Here is a 23,866-nt window from a genome sequence, read left to right on the forward strand (position 1 = left end):
AAGAAAACAGTCATATATATGATGAAACAACAGAATCATAAATATAGCTATTTTCTTTCAAAGTAGGTACAGGTCTGCTTTGAAAATACTCAGTCAAAAGGAAAAACTAAATTTCATGTTTCCTTTCACATTTATGCTTTTATCCATTAGCATAGTGGATAGGTATTATTTTTTAAACTAAAATAAGTTTGGCCACAATTTTATATAGAGTATGAGCAAAAAAGAGTCAATTTTATTATGTAAACACATTTCATGTCTAATGGTTCACAAACTATGTACTGTAATAATTAAAAAAAAAAAAACTATCAAAAACAAAAGGAAGCAGCCTAGTTATACCGATTGCAACTGCAGTCTCCTGTGAGTCTCCAGTAATCATTTTTATCGATACTCCTGAGGCGATGAGTGTTGTAACAGCTTCTTTCACACCAGTTCTAGGAGGATCAATGATTCCCACCAGGCCAAGAAATGTCAGCTGTCCCAGTTCAGGACCAGAAGCTAAAGCAAGAACTTAAGAAATAATAATAAAATCCAAACAAGAAAATGTGAGTCACAAAAACAAAAGAATTTACTTGACAAAAGCTGGAGGCAGTAACACTTCTCAAATAAATCACTTAAGACTATAATGTCATTGTAGTTATTATATAATCTTTTGTTAAAAAAATATTTTTATTGATTTCAGAGAGGAAAGGAGAGGGAGAGAGAGAGATAGAAACATCAATGATGAGAGAGAATCATTGATTGGTTGCCTCCTGCACACCTCCCACTGGGAATTGAGCCTGCAACCCAGGCATGTGCCTTTGACTGGAATTGAACTCAGGACCCTTCAGTTCGCAGGCCAACACTCTATCCACTGAGCCAAACCGGGTAGGGCTATATAATCTTTAAGAACCAAAATTATCATGTGGTAAGACAATATAGTTTAATGGTTCTAGACATAAAGTTGCTTTAAGTTACTAAAAATTAAAAGGAATAAGAAGGGAAGGCAAATGAGGAGCAAATAAAAAATATTTTTACATAGTAACCATATTCAGCTCCTTTCAACATACACTATTGGCTCTTTGGCAACTTCAATTAATTATTTGGAGAAACTATAGGTTTGTTGGGCTTTAAAGTCAATTTTAAACAGACAGCTTTGAAGGTGGCTTCTACTAACGTTATCTTCAGCTTTCCAATTTATAGGTCTGTGTAACAATTCAATAGCTTGAAGAGGTCACTATTTTAGTTAATTAGACACAATATGTAACAATTTCAAATATGATAAACCCTGGGAGGTAAAGTTAACTATAAAGTGATTATAAAACCACTATCATCAACAATAGTTTAGATTCTTTCATTCTATAACATTAACAGGTATTTCTTATTTGCAACTCTGGTAATTTAAGAGTATATAAATAACACCACCCTAAAATTATTTATAGCTAGCTTTCTATCATCCTTGGGCACTTAAGATGTAGTATAAAGTACTGTTCATTTCCAAATATCATTTAGCTTATTCTCAGAATTCTGGAACCTCACTTTACTACCTATGAACCAATGGATGTGTCTCAACCTGGGATATTATTAGACTAAAGAATTTACCACACAAAACACAATAAAAGCACACAAACTAAGCATATGTATCTCATGGGGAATCTGAAAGTCCAAGCAAGATCACAGGATGTATCCATTCTTATTCAAACAGAAGCATGGAGGATTAGATCTATTAAGAAAACCAACTGTAAAGGCAAATAACTTCTATTTTTCCAGTGTAAGATGTGGGCCCCACAGCTACATAAATAGTTCGGCATATGAATTCACCTTGACAGTCCCTCGTGTTGCAATAGAGGCAGATAGTAACAGAAGGGGACAGCATCAGTTGGCGTCAAAAAGGGAGATCAGCTCTTGGCACTCTCAATGGAGGGGTGATATTAGCCTAGAGCTTAGTATCCTATATTTATCTGTTTGCTTCTTTAGAACAAATGAAGATCTACTGTTACTGTTTGGGACAGGGTAGGTAGACCTTTTTCATGTAGAAGGTCCTCAAATAAAATATAAAAACAAACATACTCTAATTTCAAAATTATGAATATTACTTTAAAAAACTTAAGTTTTATAAGATGCAACATAAGTATATATAAAGTTAAATTTAAAATCTTTCTATTATTCATTATGGTAATTTCAGGGGGAAGAGGAAGATGGAGCACAAGCAGAAGTGGAGAAGACAAGATGCAAGAGAAAAATGACCAGAGTGTTTCCTAAAGCCCTGTGAAACAAAGATTTTTGTCTTCTACCAACTCTGATCTATTTCACAATATTACAACAGCAAACACACAACAAAACCTCCACATTCCTCCAGATGAGAAGAGTCAGAATTTAAAAAATGTGAAATCCCTGCTCCAAAAATTAAGGAAAACAGGAAGCACATACCAAACCTTTAAGACTTCCTCTGTGTCTCTAAATCCCAGCCAATTTTGAAACCCTCTGTTATAAGCTGCTAAGATAACAAAACTGTGCCCTCAAATAAAACCACAAGAATACCTTTCTAAACATGTAAATCAGAAAGCCCTATAAACCTATGTAAATGTTGTATAGCCACAAAAAGCCCTTGCTTAAGTGAACCGTGAGTATGAAGATTTTTTACATAACTTGTTTCTTTCACCCAGAAATTTGTAGTGTTTCTTCGTTTTGTAAAAATAATAACATTAAAGAAGCCAACTCTTCCAATTTCCTTGACACTACATAAATATATATATATATATAATTAGCCACAAACCAGATGACTATTCAGAAGGTAAAAACCAGGTATGGCCCCAACCCCTGCCTCTTGAATCATACACGATGTCCCTAAGAGAAGTGGCCTGAGGTGTGTGTGCACAGCAGATCCTCTCACCCCATCATGTTTAGTCAGCAACATAAACATAAGCAGAATCTGAGCACTTCTATACTTCACTGGTAAATGCCAAAGGAATAAAGCAGATGAGGAGCAAGTAAGCAATTGCCTCAGCTTAAAGAGCAAATTAGAGGCTTAAGACTTCAATATTTAGGAAAGTATTTTAGATCTATTAACAAATAAGACTGTCAAATTAATGAAATAAAGATGGAGTAACATCACTTTACCTCCATCCATCTCCTTCCTCACAAGATAAAACTTGTTTACAATAAAATTTCTGCCCTGTATGGCTCGGTTGGCTGGGCATCGTCCTATGCACTGGGAGATTAACGGTTCAATTCTCGGACAAGGACACGATTCCGGGTTGTGGGCTCAATCCCCTGTAGCGGGTGTGCAGGAGACAGCCAATAGATGATTTCTTTTCACATTGGATGTTTTTCTCTCTCTCCCTCTCTCTTCCCCTGTCTCTCAATCAATAAACTATTATAAAAATAAAATTTTTATCACCTATTCATACATCACTGCAGGTCTGTAAAATTTCATATTTTGCTATATTCCCATTTTTCCATTTTGGGGGGTCAATTAGACAAGTAAAACATAACATTTCAGAAATGGCAGGGTTCTACAAAGCCTGGACTAGAGCTATACAGCTCAGGTGTGAAGCATGAATTTATCTGCACTGAACAGAAAGCATTACCTTTCCACCCATGGGGACGATGCTGAAGCAACCTTACCTCTGAGCCCTGCTGAGCCCATTCGTGCCTTCTCTTGTTGGGACCGATCTCTCTGCTGCTGGGTGAGTGTTAAAGTCTGTCCTTTGCTAAGGTATGTAGTACAATACTTAATCACCTGTTCATAAGCACCCTTCATAAAACAAATCTCTGGTCCATCCTAGGAAAAGAAGAACAAAGCAAATAAATTCAAATTAATTTCAACTTGTACATATCTGCCATTGGAATCCAAAAGCAAGTGGTATTCATTTCTCATATCCCCAGGGTAGCTACTCAAGCCTAAGGCTTTGAGTGGCACCTGAACTCTGAAAATTATAAGTTCATATATGGGGGTTTACTGCACCCTACAAACAGCATCTACTCCCTACCTTCACCCTTACACACTGAAAGCAGTGCTATACTAAGCCCCAGAGTAGGCACTCTGAGATTTGAGGAGAGGCTCACAACAGGAATAGGAAAGAGAGCAAACATCTGCCCAAGCAATGACTTAGGCCTTCTTCTCTTGGCTGTTACTATATGTATACATGTGATCCCATTTAATTCTCACAACCACCTTATAATTATGGGTATTAGCAGATTTTTTCTTCTATTTTTCTTCATAGTAAAGTAATATACAAAAGCTTACAATGAAAAACTGCAGTTTCCTGCCTAAACCTTCTTACCTCTAGTCCTACCCTAAAAGGCAAGCCAATTTTAACTTTATAGATGTTTTCCTTGGTATTTATCTCCAAGGTTTTAAATATGTTTGTATTTTTTGCTTATCGATTTTATAATTGTCTATTGGGATAGGTGGTAGTTTGGCCACCCCCACTACCTATTCCTCCTTTCCATATCATCTATACTAATAAAAGGATAATATGCTAATTAGACCGGGTCGACCAGACATCTTCCGGTCATCCGGTCCTCCTTCCTGACAAAGAAATGGTCGCGGGGGCGGAGGCAGAGGCAGTTAGGGGCAATCAGGCCAGCAGGGGAGCGGTTAGGGGCCAGCAGCCCCGGATTTCGAGAGGGATGTCCAATCCTAAACCGGCAGTTGGACATCCCCCCGAGGGGTCCTGGATTGGAGAGGGTGCAGGCCGGGCTGAGGGATCCCACCCCCTGCACAAATTTTGTGCACCAGGCCTCTAGTTATAATATAATTAAAGCAAAATTTGTTAGTATTCTAAATATTTTATGACTCCCCACTGTTGAACGAAGTGGTAGTCACTAGAACACTTCATACACATCTAGCTTTCTGTGCAGGCACTTGGTAGGAATGTATTCCCCTGACCCTCTCTCCCACTTTGAAGTCAGGTATGACGTGCTTTGACCAATAAATATGAGCAGTATTTGTGTCACTTCCAAATGGAAATTTAGAAACCAGAGCATAAGATGCTCTTTCTCTGCACATTATTACAGTGTGTGCTCACATTGAGACAAAGCTACTAAGTAGTAAACAGATATTAGAGTGTAGGGGGGCAGCAGGAAGGCACGATGCTGTTTCCTGGCCTATATAAATAAACCATTTATTTTCCTGTTTAAGTTTTATCTTTTAGAAAGTTAATAACTGCCTCTTTTTTTATTTGGTTAGTTGTCTTTACACCTATTAATAATTATTCAGGAACTCTTCCATGTAATATAAAGCCCTGCTAAATGACATTTTTCACATGATCAAATGAGCAGGTAAATTATTACTCCCATATTATTATTGAAGAAAGACCTTCTTCCTTGATTCTTATTCTCCTTTCCCTTTCTAATGTGAGTTGGCTGATTTCTAGGCCTACTGCATGACTAGATGCATCCAGAAACTTCCCTTTACCTCTATCCTGGAGATTCTTTTCACCCATCCTGGTTAGAACTCATTGTGTGCTATATCTTTCTTTTCTTTAGTTTATCGTCTTATCTCAGAATAACATATCCACCAGTATCTTTCTAAGATGTGTGGGATATCCATTTTGAGATTTGGAATGTCTGAAAACATTTTTACTCCAACCCCACATTTTTAAGTTCATCTCGGAATAAATTTCCTCTCAATTTGAAGGCTTTCCTTTATCTTCCAGCTTCTGCTATCCAGTGTTGGATTTGAAGTCCAAAGAAGCTATTTTAATTCCTAAACCTTTATATACGATCTGCCCCACCCTGGCCTCCCACCCCCAAACCGCCTGAAGCTTTTAAAATTCTCCCTCGAGTTTCTTGATTATGGGCCTTGTGTTTACTCCTGAGGAGAGACTGTTCCAAGATGTGACTGCCGCCTGACTCAAGAGCTGGACCTGGGAGAGATTGCTTCCGGCAAACCCCACTTAGAGACTGGCTGATCATATTGATGTTCATTCTGACATAAATCAGTAATCCTCCCCTGCCTCCTACTATGTGCTGATTCCTATAACAGGCAGTTGACCTGGCCTTGTCAAGCATGCAAAGTAATTTCCCGTACCTGGTAGTATTCATATACTAGTACCTATGGGTATCCCTCCTTTACCCTATAAAATTCTTTGGCACCTGCCAAACATATTGTCTTCTAGCTGCCCAAAACCCACCTCCTATGTAAGTTGCCCTTGAAAAAACTCCATTAATCATCAGACTGCAGTGGCCAGCCTATTTCTTAGATCTTTCCCAGCCCTCCACCTACGAAGGAAGATTTTCAGTATCAGGACTTTTTCCTGGATCTGGATATACAATCTCTTCCCCAATGGATGGGCAATTTTATTTTAAAAGCTGAAGTCCTTCCTCTGGAAAATTTGATAAAATCTTCCCATTTTCTGTTCTTTCTTCCTGTTACCACTATCAGGTGGATGTTGGATCTCCTATATTTATTTTCTGATTTTTATACCTTATCTTTTATACGGTCCACCTCTTTAATGTTTTGTTCTACTTTCTGATAGATTCTTTAACTTCATTGAAAAACTTTCTATTTAAAGCATTTTGTTGTCAGTTTTTTATAACAAAATTGTAAAAATGTTCTTTGGAAATTTACTTCAGCATCCGGAATTATCTTTGTTTCTCTGAGATCTCTTTCTCTGCTGGTTTGGTCTGTCTTTCCTACTGACGATTTTTCCCAAATATCTAGCAATCCTTGACCGTCCCACATTTTTAAGTACAAGTTGTTATTACAACTTTCAATGTATAATTTGGATGTAATACCTCTTAAGTCAAATCATTAAACTTTATATGAGCCACATTATCTTGAAGTACTGTGTGACAGTATACAAAATGTAAAAAAAAGGAGACCTTCCAAATAAACTCATATATATATATATTAGAGGCCCAGTGCACAAATTCGAGCAAGGGTGGGGTCTGGCCAGCCAGGCCTGATCAGGGCCGATTGGGGTGAGCCATCCGGGGGGTTAGGGAGCGGGGACCGCAGGCTGTTGGCAGGCCGGCCCCGCCCCTGATCAGCATAGGGAGATCAATCAGGGGCAAGGCAGGGCTGGCCAGGGGGAGGGGCCGCGGGCAGTTGGCTAGCTGGACCCGCCCCCTGGTCAAACTCCCAGTCGAAGGGACAATTTGCATATTAGCCTTTTATTATATAGGATATTCTTGCTATATAACCAGATGGTCAAGGAACATCAGGTGAAATCTATCTTAGGCAATTTTTAAAAGCTTTATAAGGTTTAAAATATCAGGCATTTTATTTTTATAGTTTTCTTTCCAAATATGAGCTTCCCAAGAATTTACAAAAGTACCTTTAAAGATTAGACAGATATCTTTCTGTTCCCGCATGAACAGAGTTCCTGACAGATTTAACAAATTCAAGGCTGGCCAACTAGGCCTTTCTTTTAAAAACAGCATGCTTCCTACTTGTTTTGCGTGAGAGGAAATGCTCTCACTCACTCCTGTCTACAGAGGTGTAATTGGTGTCAAAATGTTTGTTCACAGGTGAAAACACATAACCAATTAATTCCTAATAAAGTAAATATAAAAATAACAAATATATATATATATATATATATATATATATATATATATATGCAAAGTAAGTTTAAGCATTAAGCTGGTATATACCAATAATGAGTGATAAACTGTGCATTGTAGAACTCTTATTACACCAACTATGTAAAAGTTTCTAAAGCACCCAGGCACAAGCTAGTAGCTTGAAATATCAGTGCATGTAATTTTGCCAGTTTGTAAGCTGGATCAACTATCATGAATTATACACATGATTCACAAAATAATATGGTTTTGTTCATTCTGAAGAAAAGACATCCTTTCAGTGAAAGAACAGCAGATCTATAGTAGTCTATCATCAGGACAAAATATACGTTGAAAGAATCTAATGTCACAAACTCTAGGAAACTGACAACAGGCTCTAATTCATTTAAGTTGTTTGCTCACACAGCAAAATTGGATACATCGAGGCACAAAGTCAAAGAGAAGGCTAAAATAGCAAGGGATGAATATAATATATACTACGAATATACACACTTTAAAACAACAGGTCTTTGTTATGCTCAATAACTATTTAAATCTAAAGGTGGACAAAAAATAAAAAATAATCATCTATGTTAAACAAGATATAATAAGTATTCTTTATATGGAAAATGGAAAGATACCTGCTGTGTTCTGTGTACACACTTAACAGCCATCCACTTTTGCTCAGAGCTAAAAGGATATTCAGTTTTTCTGATATAATCCTGTTGAACTCCATCAAGACCCATCTGTACAGCACAAAAAGAAAGTTAATTCTCACCAGCATGTGACTATTTTTTCCTTTAACATGAACAAGAGTCATAACTTGCAGTTAGGCTAGCTAGAGATACATGGATTATTTTTCAAATAACGGTGACAAAACAGCAATATTCCATTTATATATACCGTATTTCTCTGAATAGCAGCAAACATATTCAACATGAAAGCCTGGGTGTTTAGACACCTGGACTATACATAGACTAAGTCTTCAACACTGACTATATTAAAACCTCTACTGACTCAATTCTGGATAGAATCAGGAGACAACAAAAAGTACTCAACCAATACTGAGCATTTACTTTTATACTGAATAGAAATTTCAGATTCAATTCTTCACTCCTTAGGGATTCAACTCTTATCTTACCTGTTGCTCCCATTCTACTCCCTTATACCCTCACTCTACCACTGATATTCTGACTACTACCAATGTCATGTAGCTGTTTTCCCTCCAATACCCTTTGCATTTTCCTCCAAATATTCAAAAATATTTTTTAAACTACTCTGAAACCTAGTTCATTGCTTTTGCTGACTTTTTGTTGTCTACTGAAACATGTTGAGACACTACTTCCTAGCTTTCAAAAGTCCTCCAGAAACTGACCACATAGTCTATTTAACAATCCCCTGAGTTACTCAAACTCCTTCCATTTCATCCAGGTTAACCAATTCACAAGCCAAAAATCCATTCTATGCTTACTTATTACTCTATGCTTTTATTTGTGCTTTTTCTAGCTTACCTACTATCTAAACCCTTCCTATCCTTCAAAGCCCAGGTCCCTAGTCTGAATTGGCACTGTTCTTATGTTTAGGACTTAACTATCTACTATCTTGGTCTGCCTTTTATTTGTTCTGAGCACATCAATATTAATGTCCTATCTACAATGTGAATCCCCCACCCATATGGAACTAGTTTCATATTCTTTAACTCTCAAAGAGATAAAGTTAAGTATAACATAGTAAATCTTGTTAACAGATTCAACTTTTGAATGTCTTTTATAAAGCTACTAGAGGCCCAGTGCATGAAATTCGTCCACGGGTAGGGTCCCAAAAGGCTGCTGGCTGCAGGCTGGGGTGTTTCCCTTCCCCTGGCTGCCTGCCGCTGCCGGCCCTGCCCCCAGGTCGAACTCCCAGTTAAATTCCCGGTTGAGGAGACAATTTGCATATTAGGCTTTTATTATATAAAGCTATATACTATGTTATTTTAGTTACAAAGAGAACAAATGATAATGAAATGCTACTGTCTGTTAAAGAAACATATATTCTAAAAATATCTATTTTGTTTTCTAAAATTAAGTGTTATAATAGCCAACATTTCAATATTGGATTCAAGTAACCTCATTTAGAGGCATATTCTATTTCACAAAATCTCAAAGTTTTATAATTTCTCTTAAAAGTAGAAATTTTATTTTTGTTTGGGAGTGACAGATTAGACTTTTAGATTTCTCATTTAATCAAATGTAGGACTTAGGAGAAGAGGTCAACTGAAATAGATAAAAGGGTCACTGAAACAGCACCTTATCTCCCTAACACAAATTCTAATTCTGGACTCATTTTAAGAAATAATGAAGGGGCCCAGCCTGTATGGCTCAGTGGTTGTCAACCCAGGAACCAAGAGGTCACTGGTTCAATTCCCGGTTAGGGCACATGCCCGGGTTGTGGGCTTGATCCCCAATAGGGGTTGTGCAGGAGGCAGCTGATCGATGATGTTTCTCTCTCAATGATGTTTCTATCTTTCTATCCTTTGTCCTTCCTCTCTAAAAAAAAAAAAAAAAAAAAAAAAAATCAATAGAAATATATTTTAAAAAAATAATGAAGGGAAAGGGTCAACTAGAAAAAGCTGATTTCTCATGATATCCTTAGTAATTTTACATGGAAATACTAGAGTGTTGGCCTTAACTCATTTGAAAGTCAGTATTTATCAGAAGTAACACACACAGAGTTTTTCACAAAAACACTCTAACCAGACAACAGAAATATGTCATTAGAAGAAATCCATCACTGTTTCTTGCATTTAAAGGATAAAATTATACTGAAAAAGCTCTATGCTTTGTATTTCCAGGAAGACTAAAACTGGTTCCCAAAAGGTAGTAAAAACAATGTACCTAAAACCAGTAACACTGAAACTGATGGCCTCACATTCTCTCATAAGGGTGGTATTTTATATGACAAAGAAGAGAGATTAGATACATACCTTCATTGCAAGAGCAATTAAGGCTCCTTCTGTTGGCTTCCCCATTAGAGTGTCATTTCTAATTACAGCATCGTTGCACACACAGCCCGCCTAAGAGAAATACACATAAACTATGAACCCCTCACTGTGTCCTAAGTCATAAAGAAAGTCATCTTCTGCCCAGACCAGTGTTGCTCAATGGTAGAGTGTCAGCCCACCCACCAGAGGGTCATGGGTTGGATTCCTGATCAAGGGCACATACCTGGGTTGCAGATGTGATCCCCTGCCCCTGGTTGGGGTGCATATGAGTGGCAACCAATCTATGTGTCTCTCTCACATCAATGTTTCTCTCCCTCTCTCCCCCTACCCTTTTCACTCTAAAAATTAACTGAAAAAATATCCTATGCTGAGGATTAACAACAACAAAAAGAAAGTCGCCGAAACCGGTTTGGCTCAGTGGATAGAGCGTCGGCCTGCGGATTGAGGGGTCCCGGGTTCGATTCCGGTCAGGGGCGTGTGCCTGGGTTGCGGGCACATCCCCAGTGGGAGATGTGCAGGAGGCAGCTGATCGATGTTTCTCTCTCATCGATGTTTCTAACTCTCTGTCTCTCTCCCTTCCTCTCTGTAAAAAATCAATAAAAATAAAAAAAAATATTTTAAAAAAGAAAGTCACCTTCTCAGGGAATAAATGTTTACCTCAACAATTCTGCTAACAGCTGGGTTACAGAATCCATGAACAACATCACCATCAACAATCACTTCTCCAAATGAATTGTAGCCAACTCCAGTAACCTGGGGAACATAAAGTAGGGTCAGTAATATAATCAGAAGACAGTGACAATACCTATGAAAAACAAAATCTATGATGAGTTATATTCATTTCATTTTATACATCATGACACTTAGCATGTATACATAAAAAGCATGTAAATTAGTCTAAAAAGCATTTAGTTAATGAACTATAAATTCCCATTTCTGCCACAATGATGAACCTTTAGTTAATAATACTAATAATTAAGTATAATAGTTAATTACAATAATGTATAGTATATCATAAGAAGAAACAATATGATCGTTAATATAATCAATATAATCTTATTGTTTCTATGTATAGTATACTACAAAACATGAAAATCACTGTATGTAAGTGAGCTTAAATTTATAAAACATCCTATATAATAAAAGGCTAATATGCAACTCGACTGAACGGCAGAACGACCGGTCACTATGATGTGCACTGACCACCAGGGGGCAGACACTCAACACAGGAGCTGCCCTCCAGTGGTCAGTGCGCTTTCAGAGGAAGAGCGCTGCTCAGCCAGAAGCCAGGCTCACAGCTGGCGAGTACAGCGACGGTGGCGGGAGCCTCTCTGGCCTCCACAGTAGCACTAAGGATGTCCAACTGCCAGCAATTGGGCATCCCCCGAGGACTCCCGGACTGCGAGAGGGCGCAGTCTGGGCTAAGGGACTCCCCTCCCCCACAAGTGCACAAATCTCATGCACCAGGCCTCTAGTTATATTAATAACATACTACAACATACAAAGAATTCAAGTCCATTTCCAAATCTAACATTCATCACAAACATAATGTAGACAAAAGCAGAATTCTTTTTGCAAATATGCAGGCTCAGAGATATTAAGTGATTTATCCTAGCACTTCCAAACTACTGTAACAGCATATTACACACCAGTTTTAAAAATCAGAAATTGAGACAAGCCATATATTTACACGATATGGCTAGAACAAACAAAGCCAAACAAAAGTTAAATTTCACAAAAATAAGACAGTTTAGAGAGAAATTACACATGGTTAATGCTTGACATATGAAATTATGGGCTTAAAACAAAAGAGAAACTTAAATCCTCTACCTTCCATACCTGAACCATATAAGCACATATAACCTCAATGACCCCTCTGAGTCATCTAGAAAAGGTACATTTAATAATATAGCATTGAGTACCCTTAACAAAATCTAAAACCCTAAATATCAATAGTTTCATTTTAAGGCCTATGTAAAATGGACAAGTGATGTCCATTTGTCTAATGCTTACTTTGCTCGATGAACTGGTTGTTAATGCATTTTAAAATACTGTAGCCATCATAAGTAGTGTTAATGAACATTCCAGGCAGAAATGTTCCTGCCAAGAATAGATGAGACTGCAAATTGTCCTCACCCAGCTTCAAAAATAACCAATGCACATACACTGATGTGCACTTAAAAGACAGCCAGTATATTCCTAAGATAATGTAATTCATCTATTCAGTTATTCTTTCAACAAGTATTTACTGCTATGAGTCAAGCCCTGTACTGGGCAACAGAGTTCTTACACTATTACAACTTATAGTACAATAAGAACAGCGACAAAAAAAATTACCTGGCCTAAGGGTTAGAAGGTATGAAGTTTATTTTAAAAAACATGTAACATAGGGCTATTTCTGATTGGTCAGCTTTTCTGAAGAAGTGGGGATGAAACTAAGGTGCAAAAGATGAGGAGGTATTAGACAGTCCTAAGCAGTGAGAACAGCAGCAAAGGTTCTAATATAACAGTAATTTTGTCCCACTGAAAGAACCATAAAAACAGTGTGCTTGATACACAGAAAACAAAGGGGTATATATAAGATTAAAGACGGAAATAATGGTCATAACAAGAAGGGCCTTGAGAGACCACACTTCAGGATCTTGGTCACAAGGGAAAGCCACTGAGGCATCTTAAATTACAGAGTGACATACTCAAAGTTTGGTTCTAAAAATCCCTCAAGCTGCACATAGAGCAAGGACATCAAAAGTTTGGTGATGAATGGATGTAAAGGTGATTAAAAGAGAGGTGTCAAGCAGGATTAAAAGTTCTTGGACTGTATAAGTGGAGTAAGATTAAGACTTGGTAGAATCACATGGGAAGGAGAAAGTTCTGCTGCTGACTAAAGTACAGCCATCTTGAAGTTAAGACTCTGGAACAGTTAACAATGTTAAATACCAAGTTTCTTAACAAAGAAATACTGTTGTTAAAAGAATCTATAAGAGTACCTCAGCATGCAGACCATCTGAAGTAAAAATGTGAGTAACAGTCATTTCATTCTTCGTCAGTGTTCCAGTTTTATCTGAGCAAATGACATTACAGCAACCTAAAGAATAAACCATTACAGGTCACCAAAAGTCAAGGAGAAATACAAGGTCACATTGACAACAAATCCAAGATTATGGGAGCCTGCCCTGCTTCTCTGAATTTTGTACAAATCAAGCTCATTGATAATTTTAGACTGTTGACTCTCATCATGTTTGCTTCACTGTAAGGTAGTTTCTGAAATTAAAATTAAAAATTAGATACTGATAAATGTTGAAATTTTTCTTATTTACTTACAGTTGAATTTCATAATGCTATTCAATATTAGCTTTATATAATAATCTACATAATAAAAGCAGAACGACCAGAATGACCGGTGCTTGCTCAATGCCGGAACTGCCCCCTGGTGGTCAGTGCACTCCCACAGGGGGAGCGCAGCTCAGTCAGAAGCTAGGCTCACAGATGGCGAGAGCAGCAGCAGTGGCGGGAGCTTCTCCTGCCTCTGTGGCAGCGCTAAGAAGCAGTGAGCACTAACCGGTTTGGCGCAGTGGATAGAGTGTCGGCCTGTGGACTCAAGGGTCCCAAGTTCGATTCCGTTCAAGGGCATGTACCTTGGTTGCGGGCACATCCCCAGTGGGGAGTGTGCAGGAGGCAGCTGACTGATGTTTCTAACTTTCTATCCCTCTCCCTTCCTCTCTGTAAAAAAAAATCAATAAAATATATTTTAAAAAAAAGGCAGCAGCTAGCCCAGCAGTAAGGAGTATAAGCCGGCAGGAGGGCATCCCTCTAGCAGACCAGGAATCCTCACTCCTTACCGCCCGCCTGCTTGCTGCTCTTTACTGCTTGGCTCCCTGCTCCTTAGTGCTGCCACAGGGCGGGAGAGGCTCCCGCCACTGCCTCTGCGCTCACCAGCCGTGAGACCGGCCTCAGGGGGATGTCTGACTGCTGATTTAGGAAGTCAGACATCCCCCAAGGGGTCCTGGACTACAAGAGGGTGCAGGCTGGGCTGTGCACGAATTTTGTACACCGAGCCTCTAATTTTATATAATACACTTAGAGGTCAAATGCACAAAATTCGTGCAAGAGTAGGCCTTCCTTCCCCCCAGCTGCCAGCATGGCTTCCCTCTGGCACCCGGGACCTGGGACCCGGGACCCGGGCTTTTCTCCAGCCGCTGGCAGGCACCCAGGACCCAGGCTTCCCTCCGGCTTCCAGCAGGCACCCAGGACCCAGGCTTCCTTCATAGTCCCAGCTTCATCTGGAAGGTCGTCGGTCTAATTAGCATATTACTTTTATTATTATAGATTTTTCTAGAAAGTTTTAAGGGTGCCTAAATATAAACCCATAATTTTTTAAATCAGTATTTGAAGGTATTTTACCTTTTCAATAATAAAATGCAAACTAGAATTTAAATTCAACAATCTTGGATTCCCAAATTTTAAAAAAAAGTTTCACAGCATATATAAAGTTATCACAGTTTTCATATCGCATATAAAGTTGTATCATAGCAATGTAACTTGTATATTTACTGTTCTTATCAATGAATTCTACTTAAGTATGACCTTTTAGGATCTATAACTATCAATTATCTTTCTTGAGCTGCCAAAAAACTCTATTTATTTTACTCCAAGGTTTCATCTGTTATATAGATTTTTTTAAAGCATGATTTAAGAAATAGAACATTCCATGATGCAAAAAAATTTCTCTGACAATTACCTGTCCTGAAGGATACGCATTTTTAATTACTTTTTGGTTGCTAAAACCATACTCACATTGCCACAATGCAAACCTCTAAGACAAAAATTATAAAACCCAAAGATAATTCACTCTTAGTGTAAACTAACACATCATTGTATAAGCAAGCTCTTTCCACAGACTTACTCAGAGTTTCAACTATAGGCAGTTTTTTCACAATGGCCCTTTTCTTCACCATTCTCATAACACCAAGGGCTAGAGTCACTGTGACCACAATGGGAAGACCTTCAGGAATTGCTGCTACAGCCAAACTGTAACCAATGTATATATAGTATTAAAGTTTAAGTTAAATAGTAACCACAACAATAATATCAATTGTCTGTTACTTAAAAGAGTGGCTAAAGAAATGCAAAATTAATACTGTCAATACCCAAAAATAGCCTCACAAGAAAGGAAAAGTGAACATTTACTGGACACCTACTAGTTGTCAGGTTAGCAGTGGTTAAAGAATATAAGTTCTGACATCAGATTGCTTAGATCTGTACCCCTAGCTTAACCAATTTTTACCTGTGTGGCCCTGAGCTATTATTTCTCTGGCTCTGTAGTTTAGTTTCCTCATCTACAAATATAGATAACAATAACAGATGTTCAGAGAAAACTTGTCCATGAATGTTCACAGCAACACTATTCACAACAGCCAAAGGGTGAAAACAGCCCAAATGTCCATCAACTGGTGAATGAGAAATTGTGGTATATCCATACAATGGAGTATTATTCATCCATAAAAAGGAATGAATTACTGATACATGCTCAACATGGATTAACCTTGAAAACATCATGTTAAGTGAAAGAAGCCAGACACAAAAGGACACATTCCCATTTATATGAAATATCAAGAATTAGCAAATCCATATAAAGCAAAAATGTGATGGGAATGGCAGTTGCTAATTTGAAGTCTGATACTTGTCTAATTAGACTTCCTTCGTAGATGACCTGACTTGTTTTTTTCTTTTGTTTCACAATGACTGAATTTAGTTGGGAGTTTTTTTCATCCTGCTGAGCATTTGGAGAATCCTTCCAAACTATAAAGATTCATGTTTCACCTCAGATTGAGAAAATGTTAACGCATCATTTCTTATATAATTTCTTCTTACCACTTTTTGAAACTTCTATTAAATATGGTAGTTATTGAATTATTCTCTTTGACACTTTTATCTCATTTCTGTTTTGGAATTTATACTCTACTTTTTGGGGGGACCTTTCAGCTGTACATTACACCCCTTAAATTGAAATTTTAATTTCAGCAATCATAATCTTAATTTCTAAAAGTTCTTTTTTTGTTCTGTATACTTTTCTATAGTAATCTATCATGAATGCAGTTTCTTCACAAATCTCTGAAAGTACAAATGCTGTTTACTTTTAATTGTTCTTCTATTTCTTGATTTTTTTTTCATTTTTGCATTAAAATTAATTATTCAGTTTCTATATGTGGTCCTTCTTTTTCATGCTGCTAGTTTTTATTTATCAATCCTTAACTCTATTTACATATGAAATTGCAATAATGGGTTGATAATACCAGACACTAATATAGGTTTTCTCCACTGTTATATATGTTTGTTTTAATTCATTTCAATATATGAATTCCGAATTATTTAAGTAGAGGTACTATACTGTATGTGCTCATATAATACCTCCACAATGGAACATATGCTATACCTACCAGAGAAATGAGAAGAGCAAAAGAGACTTCCATTTATAACCATTAGAACTTACCTTACACTAATAGTAAACATTTCCAGGATATCTTTTCCTAGTAACCAGCCAACCAACATGATGATACCTGCAACAGAATCAAACAGCAATTTTTCTTTTGTATATAAAATAACTTAGGCATAGAAGGGATAGAAACTGAGGGCAGCAAAATACTCCTTGATATTAAAGGGGAAAGTATACTAGGAAGTGATTACAAGATTATACAAAAATGTAGTAAGCGGGAGATATTAAAGTTAATGCTGTGATGCACACATGCACACAAATACTGTACACACATTTTACCTTTTGTTGCCATTGCTAGTACCCATCCCTTAAAGCATAATATCTGAGAACTCCCAGTATAAAAAAATAGTACTAGTACTTTCATACAATAAAGGGGGAAAAGGTCACATAAGACATATAGGTCTTCTACTTATTATCAGCTTTGCAACAATAAACCCAGAAACTTTACTTCTGGTAACTCAATATGCATACAATCCGTATTAACCTTGTATTACAAACAAAGAAGTATTTAGGACTTGGCTCAAAGAATGATGTATCTTATCTAAGACATCTAAAACTGCTTTAATATTTAAAAATTAATATTTTTATGGTATTTAAAAATAAAAAATCAACTAACATAAGTGAAACAACTGATTTCATATTCTCTGCTTTAACCTTTGTTTTTGAAAAAAAGGAGTGCAAAAGGTGCACTGCTGTTTTTATGAAGAAAAATACAGTATAACCAGAGTTTTAATAAAGCAACTTCAAGATTGTATTCTAGATCAATATAAATATTTAAACAAGTTTATCTTCATCTTTCTAGAACTGCAAAATAATGCTCTAGATCATGACCTTCTAAGATCCTATCCCAAATACTCTCCTAACAAAAATAAATTATGGTCAATGAATTATACCATATATGTATGTGTATATGTTCCTGTATGTGTGTGTGTGTGAGTAAAACTGGAGAAAAATTTTCATAACATTAAAATAAAAAAGAACTGATATCCTAATTCTACAAAGAGCTGTTACCAATCTGAGACTCAAGCCACAACAAAAGAAGGGCCAAAGAAATAGACTGGCAGGTCATAAAAATGGACCAATACACATATGACAAAGTGTTCAGTTATTCTAATATTGAATTCTGAAAGAAAATAATGAAAAGTCTTTTATTCCCCTTTAAGTTAATGACAACAAAGATGGCAGAATGCACAATGGATACTATACAAATTTTAAATTTTTTTAATGAGCATCTATTTAATGACAAGATGTTTATGACAGAATAAGTGAAATAAAAAAAGTAGTCCATAATTCAATACTATCACATTTCATTGAAGACAAAAAATACTGTTTACAAAAATGCTCTTTAATTATAGGAATTAAAAACTGTTCTGGTTGTGTGTTTTTTTTGGGTTTTTTTTTTTTCAATTAGCAATAATCGTGCCTCAAATAAACCTCACTGGCTACGATACTGCCACTGCACAAAACTAAACAGAGTTCTGTTTCATCTTTGTAGAAAAGAACAATGCTAAGGGATAGTTTTGTAATTTTTAAAAAGTAGTAATAAAACTAAAAATTAGTAAATTAATTAAATGAATAAATGTATGTATGTATGCATGTATGTAAACTACCCCTTCATACTAAAAAAAAATAAAAACCTAAGTAAATATATGAGATACATACTCACTCTTCTCTTACCTATTATACCAAAGGAGTAAAAGGAAAGTTGCTTTCCTAGGAGGTCCATGCTCTTCTGCAGAGGGGTTTTCGGTGCCTTGACAAATTGGAAAAGTGCGTAACTACAATTAGCTAAACTCAGTGAGATACACTAGGTGCCATGGACTTTGTTAAGTGCTTGACATACCCATGCTAGTGCTTAACACATACAACTCTCCCTTAAGGTAAATATGACCCCCTTCACTGAGGAAACTGAAATATGTGTTTATCTGAAAAGGTCCATGCTCCCCTCTATGCCTCTCTTTTGAGGAAAAACCTATTCTTCCAATCAGCTTCTCCAGGACTTCATTACCATCATTGCCCCTTACATTTCCCATCTTTCTCCTTTCTGTAGCCACAAACATGCTTGTAACCCAAATCTTTCTACTCTGTTGGTTCCTTGATCTGCTAATGCCCTTCTCTAGCGGTCTTTTCACTGCCAAGCTTCTTAGAATGGTTTATACACTGCATCATGAACACTAGAGTCTTAGCATGTTACCTGGGAAATCCACATGAGCTAGAGAGAATATATTTGTAGAAGGCAACTTCTTTTTTATATATAAGAAAGTACTTTAAATAAAAGAACTAATCTTCAAAATCCTTAAACAAGAATATCTTCCAGATTATTTTACTTTGGAATCTTTCCCCCCATTACTTGGAATTATGTAAAGTTGGGAATTTTGGTAGAAGACATGTTCTGAGGTACAAATATACTATTTAGTAATCTTTAAAATTAATATGATCGCTTTGGCTGGTGTGGTTCAGTTGGTTGGGCATCGTCCCTGCACCAGGAGGTTGCCAGTTCTATTTCCGGTCAAGAGCACATGCCCAGGTTGCAGGCTCTATTCCAGGTAGGAGAGGGTGGAGGGGGTACAGGAGGCAGTTGATCAATGTTGCGATCTCACATCGACGTTCCTCTCTCTCCCTCTCCCTTTCTCTCTCTAAAAATCAGTAAACTATTATTTTTTTTAAAAAGGTAATATGATAAAGTTCATTTCCAAAAGACTTCGCCCTATAAATAAGCTAAAAACCTTTTTATCCTATAAACAAAAAATAAGTATAAAAATGTTTTAGAATATAAACAATGCCAATTCAAGCCCTTCTAATCACAGGCTTTCCAATTATGTTTTTAAGCATAGACAACTGAGTGATATTCTGAATAAAATTTTACTGTCAATAATACATAAAATAATCTACCAATATTCTTTTTTCTTTACTTACAATGAAGAATGTCAGATTTGAAACGAATGCATCATTAACAAAGTACTCACTTCTTCTGCTTGCATCATTTTAAAAACTTCTCCAAATTCAGAATTTTCTCCTGTTCCAATGACAACACCCTAAGGGAAAAAACAGGAAAATATATTTACATTCAGATGGAATCCTCCCTCAACAATAACAATAAAACCTTCATCCCATTTTTCCAAAGTCTTGCCTACAGTAAAGATATGACATACATATCCAAGGATCCCTTAGCAAATGTTACTAGAGATCATTAGTATTTATTTATACCTTGTGATACAAACCTTGAAAAAAATTTTCATTAAATTTACTTTTGACTCAATTTTGAAGACCATTTTTTATATTTCTGAAATTTGAATCTTATACTCAACAGAGACATTTAAAGTAGGATATCTTTGTCCCCTCAAATGCTACTGAATGATGCTTTCTACATCTGTGAAATATTAGACTCCAGAAACAAAATATTTGTAATCAATTAGTAGGTGAACAGTATGCAGCCAGTACCCTATCAAATAAGCTCAAATTATATTTAACCAGTAATGAACATATCTATGAGCCACTATTTCTATCTTAAAAAAAAAAACAACAAAAAACAAAACAAAACAAAAAAAACAAAAACAAGTGCTGAGGACTATTGAGGACTCTGCCTTTAAAGGATGCATTAGATAATGGCAGAACTGTGGACAGATATTATACCTCAGGGGCTTCTCCTCAGCCTCCCAAATAGCTGCCAAGGGTTAGGTTTAATTCTGTTGTTTCTGTCTCACATTTTTTAAAGATTCACATAAAATTAGCAAAAAAGAAATGAAAAAATGGTTGAAAATAAAAAGGAATCGCTATTTTCAAAACAAGAAAAAAATTACCTTTGCTTTGCCACATCTGACCAGTGTTCCCATGAAGGCAATGTTACTTCTTGATGCAAGATCTCCATTAGTCGCAGCCAGCTGAGGAGCTGTCAACTTAGAGCAAGGCGTTGTCTCTCCTGTCAAGCTGGACTCATCAATGGAAAGATCCACAGACTTGGGGAACATAAAGCATTCCATTACATTCAAAGATGAAGACTATCTGTGCTACATTTAACATCTCGAGAGGTTGTACCCTCACTTCTTCATCATATATCCCCTTTTCTATTAATTATCCTAGTCTTTTATCATATCTAGTACTCTAAAGTAGAAGACATGAATAAGTACAACCATATTTAAAAATTAAGTTGTCAACAAAATCCGACATGCAAAATAGAATGCTGTATCATGAGGCAAGACTAATCTAAATTTCAAAATACAACTAGAGAAAAAGAGACACTTAGCAGAGACTTAATCTTTAGTGAAAACTCAACTCTCATGATAAAATATTATTTCCTAATTTTGCCATGCCCTAAAGTTCTGAAAATGTGTTTGGCAGATTAAAACCAACCACAACAGAATGAGAAGTATGAATAAAAGGTATAAAAGGTACTGAGAAAGAAATCATTTCATCATTTGGGCTCAGTTTTCATGAAATTCTTCCTGGTATCACTGTGTCCTCATCCAGGTGCAGTGATCCACCTGGCCCCAACTATATTCTCTTGTCTGTTTTCTTTAATCCTTCACTGCCCCTCCTCAGATTCACCACTGGCCGTGCTGGACGCAGTTCAATCTACTAACAATTTCTTAGCTACTAACAATTCCAATAAGGCAAGTACTATTATTGTTATTATTATCCCTATTTTATAGACACTTTAAAAGATTAAGTAATCACCCAATATCACATAGATAGTAAGCTATTGACATAAAAACCAAATGTTGACAGATTAAGTCCAGTTTCTTTCAATTACTTAGCAGATCAATTTGCATATTATTTCTCCTCCCCAGTTTTAGAACTACTTCTAGAAGACATTAAGCAAAGATATATTTTTAAAGTTATATATTTCTGTGACTTAAAAAAGTCAAACAGAAAGGTTATTTTATTGAACAATCTCCTCTTTAATGCTTGTTACAAAAATCAGAACTTCATGTTAATTTTCTGAGCTCTTAATTAGAAAAGAGACGTGCTAATATTTAAAAGCAAACAAAACATGTATACATCTATTGAACTCCTCTGAGGAAGGTAAAATTTGTGCTTTCCCACCGAAGACTTTTTACTTTAAATGTAAATCTTAAATAAGAATAAATACTAACATTAGGTGGTTATCTATAGGGACAAGGAGTAAAAAAATAATGACTTTTTAAAAAGAGAAGAAATGCATGGATTTATTGGCTCCAACAGTAACCTAGCTCATAAGTGTCAGCCTTAGCAGTGTAATAACCATTTGAGAGTGAGAATTTTTGTTCAAATCAGATTTTCCTGCAGACAAAAAAAGGCATATCATTTTTAGCACAAAAGCAATCAGTCTTATTGAGTGTACAAATTCAAGGGGAGGAACCAGGGGCTTTGGATCCTTATCTTTTTTTTTCTATATAATTACAAATTCTTAAAACTCAAATGACCAAGCTATATTATCAATAAAATTTGTCTAAATCATACAACCAACTTAGCAAACTGCATAGATCTCAACTGTCTGTTGAACAAGAATATTTTCTAAGCTACAAGTTATTTTCTCTTAATGGTGATTAGAGTTTTCACAAGAAGCAGTTCTGAAGGAAAAGGAATTCATTTCAAAGAAGAGTGGTATTTAATAAATTAGGCAGCCTATTACAGTTTAACAAGGTCACAATTTAATTAATCTGAGAGGATAGTACAGTCATTTATTCATTTATTCATGAGAGAAAGATAGGATAAAATGAAATCAAAGAACCAGCCAGTTTCATACCTTCTAGCCACAAGTTTAAACCAACAATTTTCAACCTTTTTCATTTCAGCACATACTAGTAAACTAATTACTAAAATTCTATGGCACATCAAAAAATATTACATTTTTGCCTGACAAAAAAAAAAATAGGTATAATTTTGATTCATTCACACCAGACAGCTATTGTTGTGTTGGTTGTTGTCGTTTTTTAATTTAACAATATAAGGGAAGAGAGGTCAGTACCCCTGACTAAATAGATATTGCATGTTTTAAAAATTCTTATGGCATAACAGTTGAAAATTGCTGGATTAAACATTAAACCTTCAGGAGTTAATGAATAGGAAAACTGATTATATTTCACTTTCTCTTCATTCTTCCTCAGGCACTCTGATGTGAATAAGATACAATGCAGCTTAAAAGTCAGAATATAAAGAAAAATAGAAATGCATATATAATTCACAATCTGCATATTCACCTACAGAATAAAAACGGTTGAAAAACTTCAGGATTATTCTTATAAAACATTAGGCAGAAAGTAAATGTCAGTCACAAAGGTTTCCTGAAAGACAAAGTTGATTGCTTTTCATTATAGTTAACTAGAGGCCCGGTGCATGAAATTCATGCAGGGGGGAGGGGGGTCTCCCCTCAGCCCAGCCTGCACCCTCTCCACTCCGGGACATCCCTCTCACAAACTGGGACCGCTGGCTCCTAACTGCCCCCCCCCTCCTCCGCCAGCTTGATCACCCCCTAACCGCCTCTGCCTGCCAGCCTGATTGCCCCTAACCGACCCCCCTGCCAGTCTAGTCACCCCTCACTGTGTCCCCCCACTGGCCTGGTCTCCCCTTACTGCCCCCCGACGGCCTGGTTGCCCCCCTCTGCCGGCCTGCTCACCCCTAACTGCCCCCCCTGGCCTGGTCACCCCTAACTCCCCCCCCCGCCGGCCTGGTCACCCCTCACTGCCCCCCCCCCACTGGCCTGGTCGCCCCCAACTGCCCCCCCACCCCGCCAGCCTGGTCGCCCCACTCAGCCTGCTGTTTGGTCATCTGTCCTGTTGTTTCTATCATGACGACCCCTGGCTTTTTATATATTAGGATATGGAATAATTAGAAGCTACAAATAGGTTATCAAACTAAAGAACATCTTGGTATATTGTATGTTGCCAAGTCAATCACCTCTCTACTCTAGAATTAAAAATAAA

The 23,866-nt window shown here is 36.8% G+C and overlaps 1 protein-coding gene and 1 pseudogene across 3 annotated transcripts in view; both read right to left on the reverse strand.

Moving 5' to 3' along the window:
• ATP2C1 (ATPase secretory pathway Ca2+ transporting 1) overlaps positions 1-23,866 on the reverse strand; it is a 123,807-nt gene that overhangs the window by 32,669 nt on the left and 67,272 nt on the right. For all 3 annotated transcript variants that reach the window (XM_036332631.1, XM_036332632.1, XM_036332633.1), the window contains exons 8-18: positions 20,765-20,920; positions 19,931-19,999; positions 18,642-18,717; positions 16,962-17,028; positions 15,375-15,499; positions 13,459-13,556; positions 11,129-11,224; positions 10,454-10,543; positions 8,130-8,234; positions 3,604-3,760; positions 337-507 (exon numbers count right to left, since the gene is read on the reverse strand). In XM_036332631.1, the coding sequence (XP_036188524.1) occupies positions 337-507; positions 3,604-3,760; positions 8,130-8,234; positions 10,454-10,543; positions 11,129-11,224; positions 13,459-13,556; positions 15,375-15,499; positions 16,962-17,028; positions 18,642-18,717; positions 19,931-19,999; positions 20,765-20,920 (1,210 nt within the window). The remainder of the gene's footprint in view (positions 1-336; positions 508-3,603; positions 3,761-8,129; positions 8,235-10,453; positions 10,544-11,128; positions 11,225-13,458; positions 13,557-15,374; positions 15,500-16,961; positions 17,029-18,641; positions 18,718-19,930; positions 20,000-20,764; positions 20,921-23,866) is intronic.
• LOC118668709 lies at positions 18,282-18,432 on the reverse strand (annotated as a pseudogene).

Source organism: Myotis myotis, unplaced genomic scaffold (assembly GCF_014108235.1).
Source record: "Myotis myotis isolate mMyoMyo1 unplaced genomic scaffold, mMyoMyo1.p scaffold_m19_p_13, whole genome shotgun sequence".
NCBI classification, from domain to species: domain Eukaryota; kingdom Metazoa; phylum Chordata; class Mammalia; order Chiroptera; family Vespertilionidae; genus Myotis; species Myotis myotis.